The sequence below is a fragment of the Astatotilapia calliptera genome, chromosome 17, assembly GCF_964374335.1.
Source record: "Astatotilapia calliptera chromosome 17, fAstCal68.1, whole genome shotgun sequence".
NCBI lineage: Eukaryota > Metazoa > Chordata > Actinopteri > Cichliformes > Cichlidae > Astatotilapia > Astatotilapia calliptera.
Genome location: NC_137438.1, coordinates 29735502 through 29752591, shown reverse-complemented (window position 1 = coordinate 29752591; position 17090 = coordinate 29735502). Strand labels below are relative to the sequence as shown.

General features: G+C 40.0%; 1 protein-coding gene across 7 annotated transcripts in view; it reads right to left on the bottom strand.

Annotated features, from left to right (window-relative positions):
* chchd3a (coiled-coil-helix-coiled-coil-helix domain containing 3a) overlaps positions 1–17090 on the bottom strand; it is an 81134-nt gene that overhangs the window by 58001 nt on the left and 6043 nt on the right. For all 7 annotated transcript variants that reach the window (XM_080292172.1, XM_080292174.1, XM_080292173.1 and 4 more), the window contains 2 exons: positions 12832–12925; positions 1323–1503 (listed from right to left, as the gene is read on the bottom strand). In XM_080292172.1, coding sequence (XP_080148298.1) covers positions 1323–1503; positions 12832–12925 — 275 coding nt within the window. The remainder of the gene's footprint in view (positions 1–1322; positions 1504–12831; positions 12926–17090) is intronic.

Sequence of the window (17090 nt, the reverse complement as noted above, 5' to 3'; positions counted from 1 at the left end):
TTTCGGACAAGAACAAACTTCCTCTAACAACAGCTATAACCCAATCTGCCATGGGAAACACACCAAAGTGACACCTTGTGCATATCTCTGGAATGCACAAGGTGTCTTTAACAAAACAGCAGTTTGTTTTAGAGATGGACCGATCCGATATTACGTATCGGTATCGGTCCGATACTGACCTAAATTACTGGATCGGATATCGACGAGAAATAAAAAATGTAATCCCGTCCATTAAATATCAAAAAAGCACCTCACAAAACTTGCGACATGGCGTAACTCGGCTCATAACCGTAGCATGTCGGAGCAGTGTGCTCAGGTGATAGAGCGGTTGTGTGTATTTGTAGCCTCAACCAGCATTTCATCTCCAGGAAGTTATCCCAGAGAGAAGTAAAGCAAGTGTGTAATGTTTGTAAAGCATTCCCATGTTAAGCTTAACAACCGATATATGGAGCGACTGCCTCTTCTCTCTCCCTCCCTCTCCTGCTGCTACTTCAATCGTGAAACTGATTAATGATCAGCTGATCGGCTTTTCTGTCGTGAGTCTGTCTCTCTTTGTTTTTGGCCCACTTTGCACCAGAAAGAGGAAACCAGCGGCTGAACAACAGCAGCACGTTTAAGCTTGATAAGCTGTTGTTAGAATTTATTTAATATTACTTTCTACACCAGGATCTTTTTCTAAGTAGCTGACGGTTGGTAACTGTGCAGGGGCGGATCTAGCAAAGTTTAGCCAGGGGGGCCGATAGGGCATTAACAGGGAAAAGGGGGCACAAAGACATACTTTTCTTTCTTATTCTCATTTTAAAAAAAATTTCACCCTGCATCAAATTAAAGTTGATTACATTTGATTGATTAAAAAACACACTATATCAGATTCATATCGGTATCGGCAGATATCTAAATTTATGATATCGGTATCGGACATAAAAAAGTGGTATCGTGCCATCTCTAGTTTGTTTGACACTGCACAACACTCCTGTGTCAGTTCCAGCTGACACTGTTCAAAAGGCAGGGCATGTCCTGTACAGCTAAGCAATCAGACATAAAGCTAACACAGCCATTAGTGGTCACATTCACACTTGCCTAACAGCAAATTAATCTAACCTACGTGTGTTTTCACAGTCAGAATGAACCTTAAGCACTCAGAGAGAGCACGTGCAAACTCAAACACAGAAAAGCTCTAGCCACCATGTTTTAATGCCAGTGTTGGTCATGGTGCAGATTTAGATTCATGTGCATTTTAAGATGCATGAAACTGTTAGCAAGATACAATGAAATTGCCACATTCACAGCAACATATTAACTACTTTTTTTCAAGGACTTACTAATAAGTGAGCACGGAGCTTCTCATCCTCAGCAGCAATCCTCTCCCGTATGAAAGCCTGCTGAAGGCTCTCTTGGACCGCAGCTCGCTGTTCAGACAGGAGCCTGGACACTTCACCATGCACTTGGGACTTAGCCTCAGCATGTGCCTGTGTTGATGCCCGGGCCTTTTCTGCCTCCACCCTGTGTATCATCAAAAAAAAAAAAAAAAAGTCAAACATTTCTACACCTTTAAAACCACTTAAATGCCATAATTTCATGTATAAATTAGCATGATTAGCATAATTTAGCTTACTGTACATTCATACATGCTTTCACATTAGGGAGAGAAAATCTGTTACATTGATACAACACGTCTGTATATGTGGCGCTTCAAAATCCAGTTTTCTATGTTTATTAAGATCAAGCCACAACAAATGAGCTTCTTCAGTGTTTACAAGACTACTTATATTCACATGACAAGGAGTTCTGAAAACAATTAAAAGGTCTCAAATGTAAATACGGTGCTAGTGAAGCAAACAGTAGATATTGGCAAATATTTCTGTATATGAATTTTATTTTAATCAAACATACATCCATAAATCCATAGACTGTATGTAAAAGACAGAAGTAGCCACCGCAACGTCACCCACCGGTTTGCAAAGTCAGATTTTGAAAACTTGATTTTAGCATTTTGGCCATAATGATAACATTACATGCTCAAAAGACACGAACACCAAAAACCATAATAGAGTCCAATCCAGTGACCAGAATTAAATAAGTGGAATAAGTGGTTACCTCCTAGCCAGTACATTTCTAACAATAATAATTAATTATAACTCTGAATAATTACATTTTCCACACTAGGAAGAAAGAATTTCCTACACAGACCAAAATTATTTTTTGTGACAGGCTGTAAACAGTGTATTTACATTTTAACACGGCCTATAAACTAACTTGCTTTTGGAGCCAGCCTCACATGGCAAATCAAGGAACTGCACTGTTTGCCAATTTCATGTGGGCTCATTTTTTTCAGCTTTGAAGGTTGATCCATACTCATGTTTTTGCTATTCCACAAAAAGGACAGCTTTGAAAAGTAAGGGTAAATCAAAAATAAAAAGTTGTAAAATTCACAGTCAAGTGAAACTGAAACCATTTATCAGATGTCTATCAGAGTTTATCAATTCTTTATAGTGAAGCTAAAGAGTGACTTTACAGTAAATAAATAGAAAACGCTAGCATTTAACCACAAAAAAGGAACATCAACCTTATGAAGCAGTAGCATAGACTGAGGCAGTATGCACTCCGCAGACACAGGACCACCATTTGAACCCTGTCCCTGGGTTCTCATAGTTGCCTAGCAACGCACTCCCTATTCAGTGACAGTGTGCTTGATTGAATAAGGAGGAACATCCCTGAAACCCTGAAAGTCTTCCTCTGCTCGGAATCAAACAGTCACAGCAAGGTAAAATAAACAGAACAGACAGAGCGAGAGGCAATCTGAATTATGACAGACTGAAAGAAGATGGTGAGGATGTTAACAAACATCTGCATCACAAAAATCCAAAGAAAGCCCTGAAAAACACTCTTGACGTGAATGAAAATGAGTCAAAACAAATTCCTCCGCATATGAATCAGCCATCTACAAACCTCAGCAGAGGTCTCACTCATCTCTTATTGTATGATAAGCAACGAGGAGACATTGTTAAAATCACAGCAGGTGTTTCTAAATTGGGATTCATCAGAATAAGTAGTTCTTCCCATTTTATTTCATATCTTCACAAGAATTCAAGTACAGAAAAGTTAAATGACTCATTTACAGACTCATCAGGTTTGTGCATTATGGCTCATTATGATAATTTAAATGGATCATCCTACAAAGCAAGTGTATAGTGAGAGTCATGGGTGGCTTCCTCAACTCATGGTTATACTTTCTTGACATTACAAACACCTGATAGGATTTCATCTTTTATTCCATTTCAAAAGAATCACATTATCTCTTCATTCACTTGTGAATACACCGAACATTTCGACAACCACGATGGACAGATTTGACTGACCATTCCAAGACCTCGGCTTTGAGGAAATGATGGGTAGGTCGGGCTAATTAAAGTATGTATGATGTCTAAAAGCTGCAATACCATTAAATGTTGAATAAAGTCAGGTTACATGGGGACCCAGATGAAAAGCCTGCAAGAGAGACAAAAGTAAGGAGAGTGTGTGAGCAGTGGCGACATGACATGTTTGGCCCTGAGGAAGTGAAGCAAAGAAGAAGTGAAGCACAGAGTGAGAGAAAGAGATGGAGAGAGACCAGCCATGTCCAGTCTCACAGTCCACTGGGCTGCACACGTCAGCAGACTCCATCCATCATCAGGCTCCGACTCACGCACACACAGGGTGCCTCCTAATGGCCTTTTACATTCACCATTTCCCCTCCGATCCACGCTTCCCTGCTTGCACTGCTAATGCACCTAAGCTACCTTTATCCAACAAGCTATTGCTAAAACTATGACACATGACTAGGGATGGGTATCGTTTAGGTTTTATCCGATACCGGTGCCAAATCGGTACTTTTGAAACGGTGCCGGTGCTCAAACGGTGCTCAAACCGGTGCTTAAAGAATGGAGAACACAAAATTGGTCCAAAAACCTCTCATGGTCAGCTAGTTTTTTTGTAAAAAGATAACAATGTTAGCCTTTTCTGCAGCTATGGGGCATATATGGTATCACTCTTAGCTGGAAGCAGTGCTTAAACAATGGAAAAAATACAAACTTTGTCCAAAAACCTCTCATGTTTAACTGTTTTCCACTTTTTCTTTGGTCATTTTAGCCTTTTTGGCCAGGGTGAAGGGAGTATCTGCCTTCAAACAAGAAGACAGCCGCATGTAGCTATGATGATGTTTGCTAGTTCACCTTACATGCATTAATGTAATAACGTGGTTAGCCTACTCAACGTAAATTACACACGAACAACATTAAGCTACTCACGCAGAGAAGAACGGCTGCTGCTGCCATCAAATACAGCGCATTTCTCGGCTTTTAAAAAAAAAAACGCTATGCGTCGCCAGGTGTTTCATCGGATTCGAGGTGTTACTTCCTTTGACAGTATCACAGTATCAGCTTAAAGCACTTGTTGCTGCTGAGTTTGCATATTTTGCTGTGAAGTACAGCCAGACTTTTGACCGCTTTGCCTTGGGCATTTTTAATCTGTAGCTCTGCATAAAAGAACGTACGTACCTGGGCCCGCCTACTATCCTCGGAAACGTAAAATGATTGGCTAGAAGTGTGTCACAGCTCAGGGAAAAAAAGCACCGAAATAAAGCACCGAAATGTGCGCTGCTTTTCGGTCTGGTTACTACCGTTTATGTCAGAACCGGTGCCATCATGGCACCGGACACCGGTACCCATCCCTACACATGACTGACTGAATATCACTCTTCTCAAGAAAAAGGGTTTGGTTTCAGTCACGTGGGCCACTAAAAGCTACAAATTTCACATTTAGGACATGACAAGTCCGACACTTTTAGGAGAATAGAATTCAGTAAAAATGTACCCAATGAGACGTTTGCCATTTGCCATGTAAAAAAGGTTCATAAGTTCTTCAATAGATGATAAGGAAACTTTAAAATAGCGTGGTTTGTGTTGTTCTATGAAATATTGTTTTTCCATGGGAGTAGGTGAACTAAAAAATGTAAGCGATTCATATCACCTACAAGAGATCCTGACAAAGTATCAAAAGCTACCATATGAACAAAAGAAAGAAAGAGGGCCAAGAAAATAGACAGCCCAGCAAAAAAATCTTTTTTTTTAACCGACTTCCTCACAACTGCTAACCCAAGCAAAGACTGCTATCACTAGCAGGATGCTATCTGTCTGCTTCACCTCTATTGCTTTCCAGTCATTATTGCCCTGTCTCTGGGATATTGGACGCATTTTTCATTCGACTGTAGAAGATTGACACTAGGAGGAAGAGAGGGGGCTTTGAGGTAGAGAATGGTTGAACCACAGACGGAGAGGGAGAGAGAGAAAAAAACAACACGTACAGAGTGCAGGAGAAGGGAAGAATATCATGTCTTTGGAGGATAAGTGGATGATGTTTGGCCGGGTTCAGGACAGAAAGAGGGAATCATTTGGCCGAGTAACCAGAGCTTTGATTGTTCCCTGGCTCAAGCCTTAAAAACAGAAAGATGGAAAGTCAGAACCACTGAGGAATCATTATTTTGAAGAGGAACAGAGCACAAGTGGGTCGAACTGTGTCGACCTTTCAAGAAAAGAACTCGCCACATTCGTGAGGTGACCTTGAACAGATGGACTAAGGAATACTTCGCTTCTTTAGGGCACTATTTTTAAATCTGGCAGACATCAGATCTGTGGCAGTTCATACGGGAAAAATTATACGTTGATTTTGGAAATGAATTAAAGGCAAGCTTTGTGTGCATAGTCATCCGTAGTCATCACACTTTCCAAAAACAAAAAGTCGAAAACAATGAGTAGAAAGAAGATTTCAAAAAATGCACTTTGCAGCTAAATATCATTACCTTTATGCAAATATCAAAACAAAGGAAAGTTTAAATCCATGCCTCCTGTTAACTCAACATTAGTCATCATCCTTATCTCTCCTCAGCTCTTCACCCATTAATCCTTCCTGTTGTCTACCTGTCATCTGCACAAGATGTGTCTAAATACAGTATTGAATACTGACAGGCCTGCATAGCAGTGCAAGCTCAACCCAAGTGCCTTGAAACAAAAGCATTTAAAGGCCCGATGCAATATTGATGTAAGGAATAATGTCGCAGAACGCTGGCTATGAATATTTTATAGAGCTATGCACTCGCTCTGACACACACAAACGCGCACATACACCGCACCTGACAGTGGGTGCTATCAAACACTGTAGCAGAGTTACATATAAATGCTTACCCTGACAATCAGTTTCGTGGGAGGTTTAATGCAGAAAACAGCAGAAAGAACATAAAAGCCTTATCCCACTCTTACTTTACCCAAAACTATAAAGACACAATCGCAAAAGTCTTAGGAGCTACAATCAAGCCTCATCAGTAGCTAACACTTTCAGTTTCACCTGATTTCTTCTCCTATCAGACAAAGTGAACGGAGCTCCAACTCCCAACTGAGCAGAATAAGTTCAGAGGTCTGATGCTTATCATTCTGTGCAGGAGTGTCTTATGAAGCTAAAAGACTGGGATGATATTAGAAATGACATTTTAACAACCAAACTCCCTAAAACCGATTCTACAGATATTAGATTTGCTGCTAGAGTGGACAGACTCAATAAAAATAACCAAATACATCAGCAGTATGCTTCCATACTAAGAAATCCAGATGTCTGATTTTCGTTGTTGTTGCTTTACAGTTCAATGGCATTGGTACTGGCCTAATAAACTGGCGATAGGAGTAGTTTCACAATAATATGATTAATTTTACAAGAGGCATCATTTGAAAGAAAGAGCTCTATAGAAAAGATCTCATCATGCAGAAAATCAAAGACTGAAATGACTGCATCACACACACATATACAGATATGCTGAGAAAGACATGTTGAATTTATTTAACAAAAGAACTGTAAGGGTGCTTACTTACAGTTGGTGCTGCCCTATAAGCTCTCGGTGTCAGAGTAGTTATCAGGGATGCGAACAGATTGTTTCTAAGATGCTCCCTGCAATTATTGAGGAATTTCCAGTATAGGGTTCAGTGCTCAGGTGTAGTTGCCACCTAGCTGCTGATTTGGTGTGGTTGTTTGGCAGGGCAGGGAAGGACTGTTGCAAGGTGTTTCCAGGTTTCACACATGTTACATTGGCAGTACTATTTTTGAGTTCTACTTTTACAGGAAGTTTATTTTACAGAGAAGTTCCACAGACACTTAATTCTTTACAATTTATGAGAGCGGCCTAATCAAAGTGGCAGCCATACATACTCTCAGCTTTTTAAAATGCAAGAAATACATATGATATCAAAGTTCACTAAAAAAAAAAAAAAATCAGCATCAGTACGTTACGAGATTGGTTGATTTAAAGACACTTGTTAACCTGCACGTTTCCCAATAAGTGCTACTTCAGGTTTGCTCTAAATACTCAGTTTCAAACAGTTTCTTTCAACTATTGGCTCCGCATGATGCCAGTTTTGAAGTCATCTCAGACACAGGGCTGTGGATGTGAGCAAAGAAGACCCAAGGACTGCAGAAGGACTGGATGCTTTTCTGGGAAAAACTAAGCACACCTTTTCTATGCACTTGATAAAGTGAGTGATAAAGCAAGTTTGACCACTTCTATAAAGGCAGACCTTTTATCATTTTACTAGTCTGGAGCATCAAGTGTGCAATTTCTCTTTCAATGCGCAGAAAAGCTGTGAAAAAAAAAAGTTTTGCAACCTCAGTACCTGGGCACCTTTTAAGTTATTAACTCAAGCATGAATTCCTCTGTATACCAAAGTATTCAAGAGTCAAATGTGAGGCCATTTGTATGACAACTAAAGCTTGGGCCAAACTAGGTCATGCAATAGCACAATGATCCCAACGACATCAGAAAATCTACAACAGAATGGCTGAAAAAAAAAAATCAAGGTGTTACAATGAACTGAAGTTCAGCACTGAAAACTGAAATGCTGTGCCAATCATACTTCCACAGTGATGTTGGAGCCTGATAAAAATCATACAGACAAACTATTACTTCAAGTTATTCTTACTAAATGTCATTCTAGTGTACAAGCAACTGAACTAATAGTTTTTCACAACTAAAGCTTTATCCACATGACTGTAAAACAGCTACTTTAGCAGAGTGCACAAACTAAAACATGGAGTTGGAACAGAGCATAACAGGTCCATTTAGGGTATTATTATTGGTATTCCAGCCATATTATTTTTGTCATAATACAGGTAGTTTCTGGTGATAGTTACAGTGTAAGGGGTTGGCTAGATTCAAAGTATCAACTTAGCAGCTGTTTGATTATTTGGATGCATGTGGCGTGGGCGTACAGTCGTTCATTATCGGTACTGTTTCTATTCTGTTTGTATGCTTGCAGGTCTTTGTGAGCTCTGTTTAAAAGGGCTAAACAAAATACATGATTACTAATATTAGGAAAACCACTTTTATTCTCATCATCTCTACTGTTATTATTACTACTGTGGGTGTGACAGTACTACAAAGTTGCTACATCACAGTATTCACAGAATGTGATAAAGATGAAACGGTACATAATGCATTCAGACTAGTAATGTCATCGATTCGGATGCAATTTGGGATATAATTACTGTGCAGAAACAACGCGGGCCAAATCACGTCAAATTCAGGACCTTTGTTTGTTTGTTTCTAAATAACCTCACAACACAAGTCTTTTGAAAGTTGTGCCAGCTTTGTGTGTGTGTGTTTCAGCATATGTCTGTGATGTGAAGATAAAAGATAAAAATAAACAAAATGTTAGAATCTGTAGGATAGACCGTCTGCGTCTGATCTGGGAGCAATAAAGAATTTAATAGACAGCATGGTTAACAGGGTGGGAAGACGGAAGCTCGGAGAGAAGGTCAGTGTTCTCACTCAAAAGTCTGACATGCAATTATATTGCACAAGCCAACACAGGCTGCTTGACTACATGTTGAAATAATGCGAAGAAGTTTTGTAACAACTAACCTCTGAGTGTTAGAGTTGGAGATTCAAACACATGCATTTGATGCATGGGGAGGGTGGCAGTGAGAGGGTTGAGGGTGGAGGTGAGAGGGTGGGGTGCGGGAAAAGTATTGAGAGTTTGATATAAATAAAAAGGATACAGGAGAGAATGAAAAAAGAAAGAAAGACAGAGGAAGACTAAAGTGCAAGTATAAGAATGGCAACGGGGAGGAAAACTTGAAACAGAAGAAGAACTGGATGAAACAGTGATGCAGAGCGTTACAGAGCAGAGTCAGGTTGGTGTAAGAGTTCTCTTACCCTCATCCCTCCTTCTCACATCCTTTCCTCTGAGTCGTTCTGCTCTGATGCCTCACAGAGAAACGGCAGAGGCAAATCTTCTCCCTGCACCCGCTCCTTGCAACAAATCAGTTTAGGCTGCACCTAAATGAACTCAGAACTCAGAGCTCTTCCTTCACTCCTACCAGAGCAAAACATGCAAAGCCAGATCTCCGGAGTTCATTTACGGCCCCGGAGCCAAGCACAAGAAATACTGCCTAATCTAAACACCGCCGATCCTCGAATATCCCAGGAACTATCTGCCTGAATAGAATACCGCGCAGAATGGAAACAAGAAACAATATTAAATGAGAGAAATAGGAGAGTAACCAAAAAGTAGCTATCACAGGAAAAAGGACAATCCATCAAGGCTTTTGACTGTTTCTGTTTGTTTTTTTCAATCCTGAATGAATCTGTAAGACTTATAATTAATTAGATCATATGAATAAAATCCAACTCTGCTGGCATCCTGACCGACTATTTGCATTGAATATGACCTCGACGTTTTGGGATCACGCATCTTGTGTAAATCCGTTCTCCTCAAGTATTCTTACATTTTTCTGCATTCATGCGGTGCAGCAGTTTCACTGCACGATTCTTTAACTAGTGAGCAGTGAGATAACGAGCAGTCCTGCTGGCCTCGCTTTGATACACTTTCACACCAAAAAAAACACAACTTTACCTGTTAGTCTAATTTTCCAGAGGAGGAAAAAAGAAAACAATTACAGAGTCCTCGCTGTGTCTTTCAATCCAGCAGTGACCACCTTCACTATGCCTCGTTTGTTTTTAACAATATAATACTACCTGTAAAGTAGTTACTATCTGCACATCTGCACTGTAAGAGGGTGAAATATTACAGCAAATTAGTCATGATTTGACAACCCAGATGAGGGGGAAAAAGACTATGTGTTCCGCTCACCTATTTATGTCCAGCAAAGTTAATTTATGTTAACAAAAAGAAGAGGAAGCCATTTTTAATCTTTAACTATGGCGTTAAGCACAAAGAAAAAAGTACTGTCTGTTTCTTTTAATGTAACATTTTAACTAGTCTGCCCATAAAGATGACATCTGACGATTTCCCCTCTACCTTCAATGAGTAGTTTTGACACCTCAGCATGTATCAATAAAGATGTGGTTTGACATTTATTATAATAGTTTCCAGGTTTTTCCACTGGGATCTGCACAGGTCGAGACCACCCTCACTAACTTTGGATGCACACCCAGTCATTTGCCCCATAAGCAGGCCTGAAATATGCTTTTAACTTCCACTGTTCATGTAGCTTATTTCATTGAACTGATAAAGAACAAATGCCCTGAGGCAGGTCAGGAGATACAACAGCAACGAAAAAACTATATATGTATTTAGAGTAGAGAAGGTGCTGTTAGTATGACTTTATGTTAATTCAAAACAAAGGAAAGAAAGGAAGTTCATCACAATCGTAACGCAAATGACGGATGACGGTCGAAGCAGAGACGCCCAGAGCTCCCTCTCCCCAGCAACTTTTTCCAGCTGTTCCAGGAGGACACCAAAGCGTTCCCAAGCCACCCAAGAGATATAATCTCTCCTGTGTATCCCAAATCTGCCCTTGGGCCTCCTCCTGGTAAGACATGCCCAAAACATCTTACCTAGGATATGCCCAAGAGGTAAACCTAGCCAGCTGTTTGAACCACCTCAACTGGCTCCTTTTAATTAGAAAATTTGTTTTCCATTGCAAACCCCACTGGCTGCAGTTAGTCTTGCCTTTTAAACACTGCTTTTATAATCCGATTACACTAGGAAACATTTGGTGTCAAAGGCTCTAAAATTAACACCCACCGTGCACCAAATGAAGATAGATTTTCCATTTGGTGAATACAGCTCTGAAGGCTGCTAAAGGTTACCCAACACACTGCAGTTAAAAAATGCTTGCACCAGAACACTCTTTTAATAAAAAGCAAGAGCCTCTACTGTATTTTACTTATGTCTTTCGCAGGTGCACCGCTTCTGTCCTCTGCTGTCTGTGTTACAGTTTAACAGAGGGGCCAAGCCCATGACTCAAGACCGTTTCCCCTGCAGATTCAGTCTCTGAACTGTCACAACCTAAAGGCAATTTATTACAGCACCCAGTTAAAAATGTGCTTAGTGTGTTGATTATTCTTCTACCTGTCCCCGTGTCTGATGAGTCAAAAAGGCACGGTCAGTGCCACACATAAGTAGAGTAAATATGTAACAGGATGTGATTTTACTAGGCTTGAATCAGATGCTACATAATCCCTATGAAATCTGAACTAACTGCTTAGCCAGTTCTCCCTTTAAAAGCTCTCTTCAAAGCCCAGAATACCCTTAAAAGCTGTTCCATGTATTATTGCCTGCCAGCTGCTAACTAGGAACATGAATAGACAGTAATACAAATGGACAGAAATAATGAGCAAAGAACGGACCCAAGAAAAAGCAAATGGCAAAAAAGGCCACATTAAACACTGATCTGAATATGAATCTGCACACGCACACATGCAACTAACACGAGGGTAACTGTTTGTTTACCATTCCAGTTCAGTTAAGACTTCTAAAGAAAATGCAGCCCATGCCAAGCACAAACAAGAATTGAGGACTTGAAAGCCAACTATGATTTCAGTTAATTGCTAGGAGGGCGTAATTTTTAGGCACTTACTCCTGTGAACAGACATCAATAAGTGAGCTTCAGGAAGCAGTTACATAAAAATGACCAGAAAAAGAAAAAGAAAATCAATAGACAAATGATTTCTCAAAACCACTTGTTAATTTCACTCTCATCTCGAATAAGCCTAAAAAAATGAGGCTAATCGGCAGGCTAACACTACCTACCTCCTCGTGTTCTGAAAGATTTGCCCAACCCCCCCAATACCGTACAAGAGCGTGTTTAGAGCCTCATCACAGTTGTTCATTCAACATCATCCAGGCCCATTAAAGAAAGAGAGCAACTCGATTATCCAACATTATGGTATGTACACCTGCTACTTTAGGGGGGAAAAGAAAAGGATAGATGAGAAGGGAAGGAATAAAAGGAGGGTGGAGAAGAGGAGTGCGAGAGATGGAGACTGGAATGTGCCCCTCGCATGAAGAGTGCGTTTCTTCATCAGGAAGGGCTAATGAATCACCCACTCAACACCCAGGAAATTATCTCAGGATAGCGCCCCCCTTTCTCAGACATGATTAATTGATCAGAAGAGAATGAGAGAAGGGGCGAAACACAGGGAGGGGAAAAAAGTGCTGATGCACTTCGGAAGAGAGGTAAATTGGAAACAGCGGGGAACGGAAAGACTGGTGCTGACCTTTTTGACTATTAATGAAAGTGAAAAATGGTTACATCTGAAAATGTCTGAGCTTTCTTATAAAAACCTGGAAGAGAAATTGACACTACTGCAGTAGCTTAACTCCAGCTGTCATGGCCCACAAGGAGAAGAAGGTGGTGGTGGTGGGGGAATAGACAAAATACCCAACAAACAGGGAACATCCAAAATTCTGACTTTAAGGAAAAACAAGAATCTTAATTTGAGCAATCAATCAAAAATAAGGCAACAAAAAAAGACTAATTTTACATATTTCTGTTCGTTAATCTCACCAGGCTTGCAGCTCTTGCTCTACCTTGGCCCTCTCTTGTTTCAAGTCTTTATACAGCTCATCAGCGATCTTCTTCCTCAGGGCCTCCTCATCGGCTTGACAGAAAAAGAGAAAAAGGAGACAAAGAAAGCGAGTTAAAGATAAGAGATCCAAGTAAACAGCTGCTGTTTGTGGACATGAAAAGCTGCACCAATCAGTAAATGTGCAGTTCAGATTCAACATTTAACCAGTAATGATTCAGTGCATGTACGCTGTGTTTTGTCTAAGCGGAGTAGTTTGTTGCTAAATTGCTTAAAGACAAAAAACTGTTGTCGGGCAGGGCTGCAACTAATGATTATTTTCATTACTGACTAATCTGCTTGATGAATGAATTAATCATCTGGTTTCAAAATGTTAGAAATGAAGACAGATGTTATGCTAATGAAAAATTAAAGACTATAATTTCTCACCGTAAAGATTAAGTCTACAAATGTCTTGTGGTTGCAAACAAAAAGCCCAAAATGATAGGATACAGACCAAAAAAGAAATAAAAAATACATTGAAACCCTGTGATAAAGTGGCTAAAACTATTATTTTTAAATAAAGTAGTTCTCGCCACTTTTATTTTTGTCAGAATTTCAGCTCTATTACAGAGTGTTTACCGAGTGCAGCGACTTGGCACAGAAAGATTGGTCCCTACAGTCTGTATGTGTAGTTGGTGTCAAAAACAGTCACAAAACAAACTTAATCCAACAAAATGAAAGCACACATACGGCTTAAACACATACAAAGCAGTGTATACACTCGCGCCATGCCACCCCGTCTGCATATATTCATGTCATGGACATCATACGTGTATGACTCCATGTCCTCGGCGGTTTATCTTGGCAGGTAATTAAGCATGAAAGTAAAGATGCCAGCCAGCGACCAGGCCGAAACGTGCTCTGAAGACAGAAGCACCATGCAGTGTGCTGCACCACTGCAGTGATAGAAGGGCGGGGGGGGTGTCTGAGTCTGTCAAGATTACTCTCACAACGCATTAGTTAGATAGCATAATCCCTATTGTCAGAGTCTATTATTACCTGAAAACATGCGGTAACAACAGGAAACGCAAACTTAATTCCAGATTAATCAGATTAACACTAGGAGAAAACAATAAGAGCAGAAATATACCCAGCCGTTCTGCATTTGCCATCTCGGGATAGTGAAACAAACAAGAAAAAAAAGTCTTAAACCAAATCTTACATTTTAAAAAGCTGCCATGTTTTGAGGTCATTATTATAATCATTATTTCACATCTGTCCAACATATGGATTTAGCAGCAACTGGATTCCTTAATCATTTCCTTAAGCGTTAGAATGCCAACAATTCTTCAAATTGCCTTATTCACTTCAATGTGAATTTTAATGAATTTTTTTTAAATAACATATGCTTAGGATTTAAATTTAAGCCCGTCACGACTTACATTGTTCTGTTTAAAAGCCAAAGACACAATTCCTGATTAAAATACAACAGAGTAATTAAATGTTTTAAATGTCGCTCAGCCAAACCTCTGCTTCCCAGTTAAAACTTGTGCGTGTGAAACAATGTTGTTATCCGTGCTGCGATGTAAAAACAAAAAGAAGGTCATGATACTGATACTGTACAAAGATATTACTGTAGTTCGTGCAACTCGTGCCATGGATACTGAAATCTAATTTCAGTACTTCAGCAGCTTCGTACTAATTTACCCGCTTTAAAAACACACAAACCAGAAGTTGAACGATCTTGTCTTCTCTGCAGAAAACAACATATAACATGAGCTCAAACTGTGACTACGTGGGCCATCTCTTTACCTTCAGAGGATTCCTCTTTACTTACAGTAAAGCGAATGAATAAGTCCCATAGAGCGAGTTTCAGTTTGACAGGCCTTCAGAAGAAACACGAGAACAAACAGAGGCGGTGACTGACAGTTGACAACTTTTGTGCTGCATAGCATATCTTTAAAGGCAGAGGCTTCTGTCACCTACTGTCCACAGTGTGAGAAAGTAATATCCATCATGTTTGACTGCACTCAGAAGCACCATTGATCTCACTGCGGAGGAGAGTCTAATTACAACTCTGTTAAGACCAGCAGAGGAGAGACAAACCTGTAGGTCTGAAATCCTCACAGAGGCTCTGCCGTAGGCTTGCCAAGTAACACGTATTAATTATGTTTTACGACAGGTATTGAAATACGGTGCGAAATATGCTGTGATGTTGTGATTTATTATGAAATAGACTCAGATTACCCACAAAAAAAATCCTGTGAAAATGGAAATGTACACTCGAGTTACATGGGACATTACTGACTACGAGAGCCAGCAACTCAGCGATCAATATTAATATTTCTCATCAATATCATATTTACTGTAATGTCAGGCTAGCCATTCATTCTGATTACCTTAATGCTGTGATGTGGTCAACAAAGATGACCGCACAGTTTGTCATCTTTGACTTTGCAGACTGTAGACAGTTACTCTGTGACTCTGACTCCTAATAGAAATCAACAGTTTATACCTTAAAGTTCGATGACCTGCTCAATATTTTCCTGTCAACAACAAACCAAATAACTGATTAAATATGATGAACCCACAGAGAATCTTCACATGACAATGTTTTCAGGAGCTGATTTATTTTAATGAAACGGAACAAAAGAAAAAAACAAATATACTCCACACGGTAAAGTGACCGTTTTCACAGGAATGATTTTTTTGTTTTGTTAAACCATTTCAATCTGACCTATGAATCATTTGAGCATAGGAAAGGTATCTAACTCAAGGAATGAACCAGTGCTGTGCCCGCACGTAACAGACAACTTTGCAAAGAACACATTTTAAATTGTATCTTTAGGCACTTAGCAGCCTGTCACAAAAAACACATCTGTTCCCATTCCTTTAGCTGAACTACAGAAAATGCCAATGATAACACAGCTTGACAGCCATAGTACAGGCTGAAGACTTTTGCACAGTACTGTAAATATCTGAGCATCTAAACAAATAAAAATAAATAAGAAACACTCCCTGTATATTGATTGGATACAGGACACCATCATACCTAAAATGCAAGCGTTTTATCATCTTCTTAAATCACCTATGGGAATTCCTCTTGTATTAAAACAGCGTATTAAAACAGCGAGTCAACAATTCAAAATACTTTATTTTAATACTTAATTTAAAACATGTCTATCCTTGTGCTGGATTTGACTGGATATCAAAACTGGCAGCTAAAGTCGCAGGTCATGCTCAGTCTTTATGAACTTTAAAGGTAAGGCTTCTGTTTCAGCATCAACTGCCCTTTAGAATATCTTACATTTATACTGAATATATATACCCTGTAGTAGTGCACTATGAAGATTTTAAAAGTCCTCCAAGTTCAGCCATTCTTAAGCAACTCCTCATTTATCACCACATCCTCTCCAGCCCTACAGAAAGAAGCTTCAGATTGCTAGCGGGGTCGGCAGGAGAACAGGTTCTGATATGATAAACACTGTCTGGGGTCCTTGAGGGAGGCTGGCTGGGGTCAGAGACAATTCCAGATCAACAGAGCCCGTGTCAATCCTGAGTAGGACATGTAAATGTTAAAAAGATTAAAAACTCATCATCTTTTTAGACGTGTCCCCCTCCTTCCCATTTCCACCAATCACTAAACCCTGTGGAAAAACCAAAAGAGAACGAGGCGAGGCGGTGGAGCGCGGGGCTATTGGCAGTGGAGATAATAGACGAAGGCAAATTGCGTTTCTCATCAGAAGTTTCATTAACCCCAGGACCCGCGTGGAGGGCATAATCTGTAACATTACCACTTCCTCACGTTTCTACCTCGCGTTTAGTCGAATCACTGTGCACCTTTCACTATATACAAATAGGGAAAAAGGAGGAGGAGAAAAGAAAACGTGGAGAGGAAACAAGCAGCCCCGGCAATCGGGTGAAAGTCAGATCATCTGATTTTCTCTTTTACTCCTGTTAACAAAATCTTGTGCAATGAGACACGATCTAAGTGATCGTTTTTAAGAGACAACAAGAAAAACATAACATTTATGCACAAACGTATACGGTAATCCCCCCCCCCAAACCAAATTCTCCTTGCCTCACCTGGGAGATATCTTTAAGCAGGCTATTAGTCCAGAGCAGTGTGTGGGCTCTGGCACATGAATATTTATAGCACAATGGAGAAGGTGTAGGAGGTTCAACCTTGACTACAGTGTAATCAGCGCACACATACTGACTCAGGCCATGATTTAGAGACAGCCGACCTGCTGAGTGC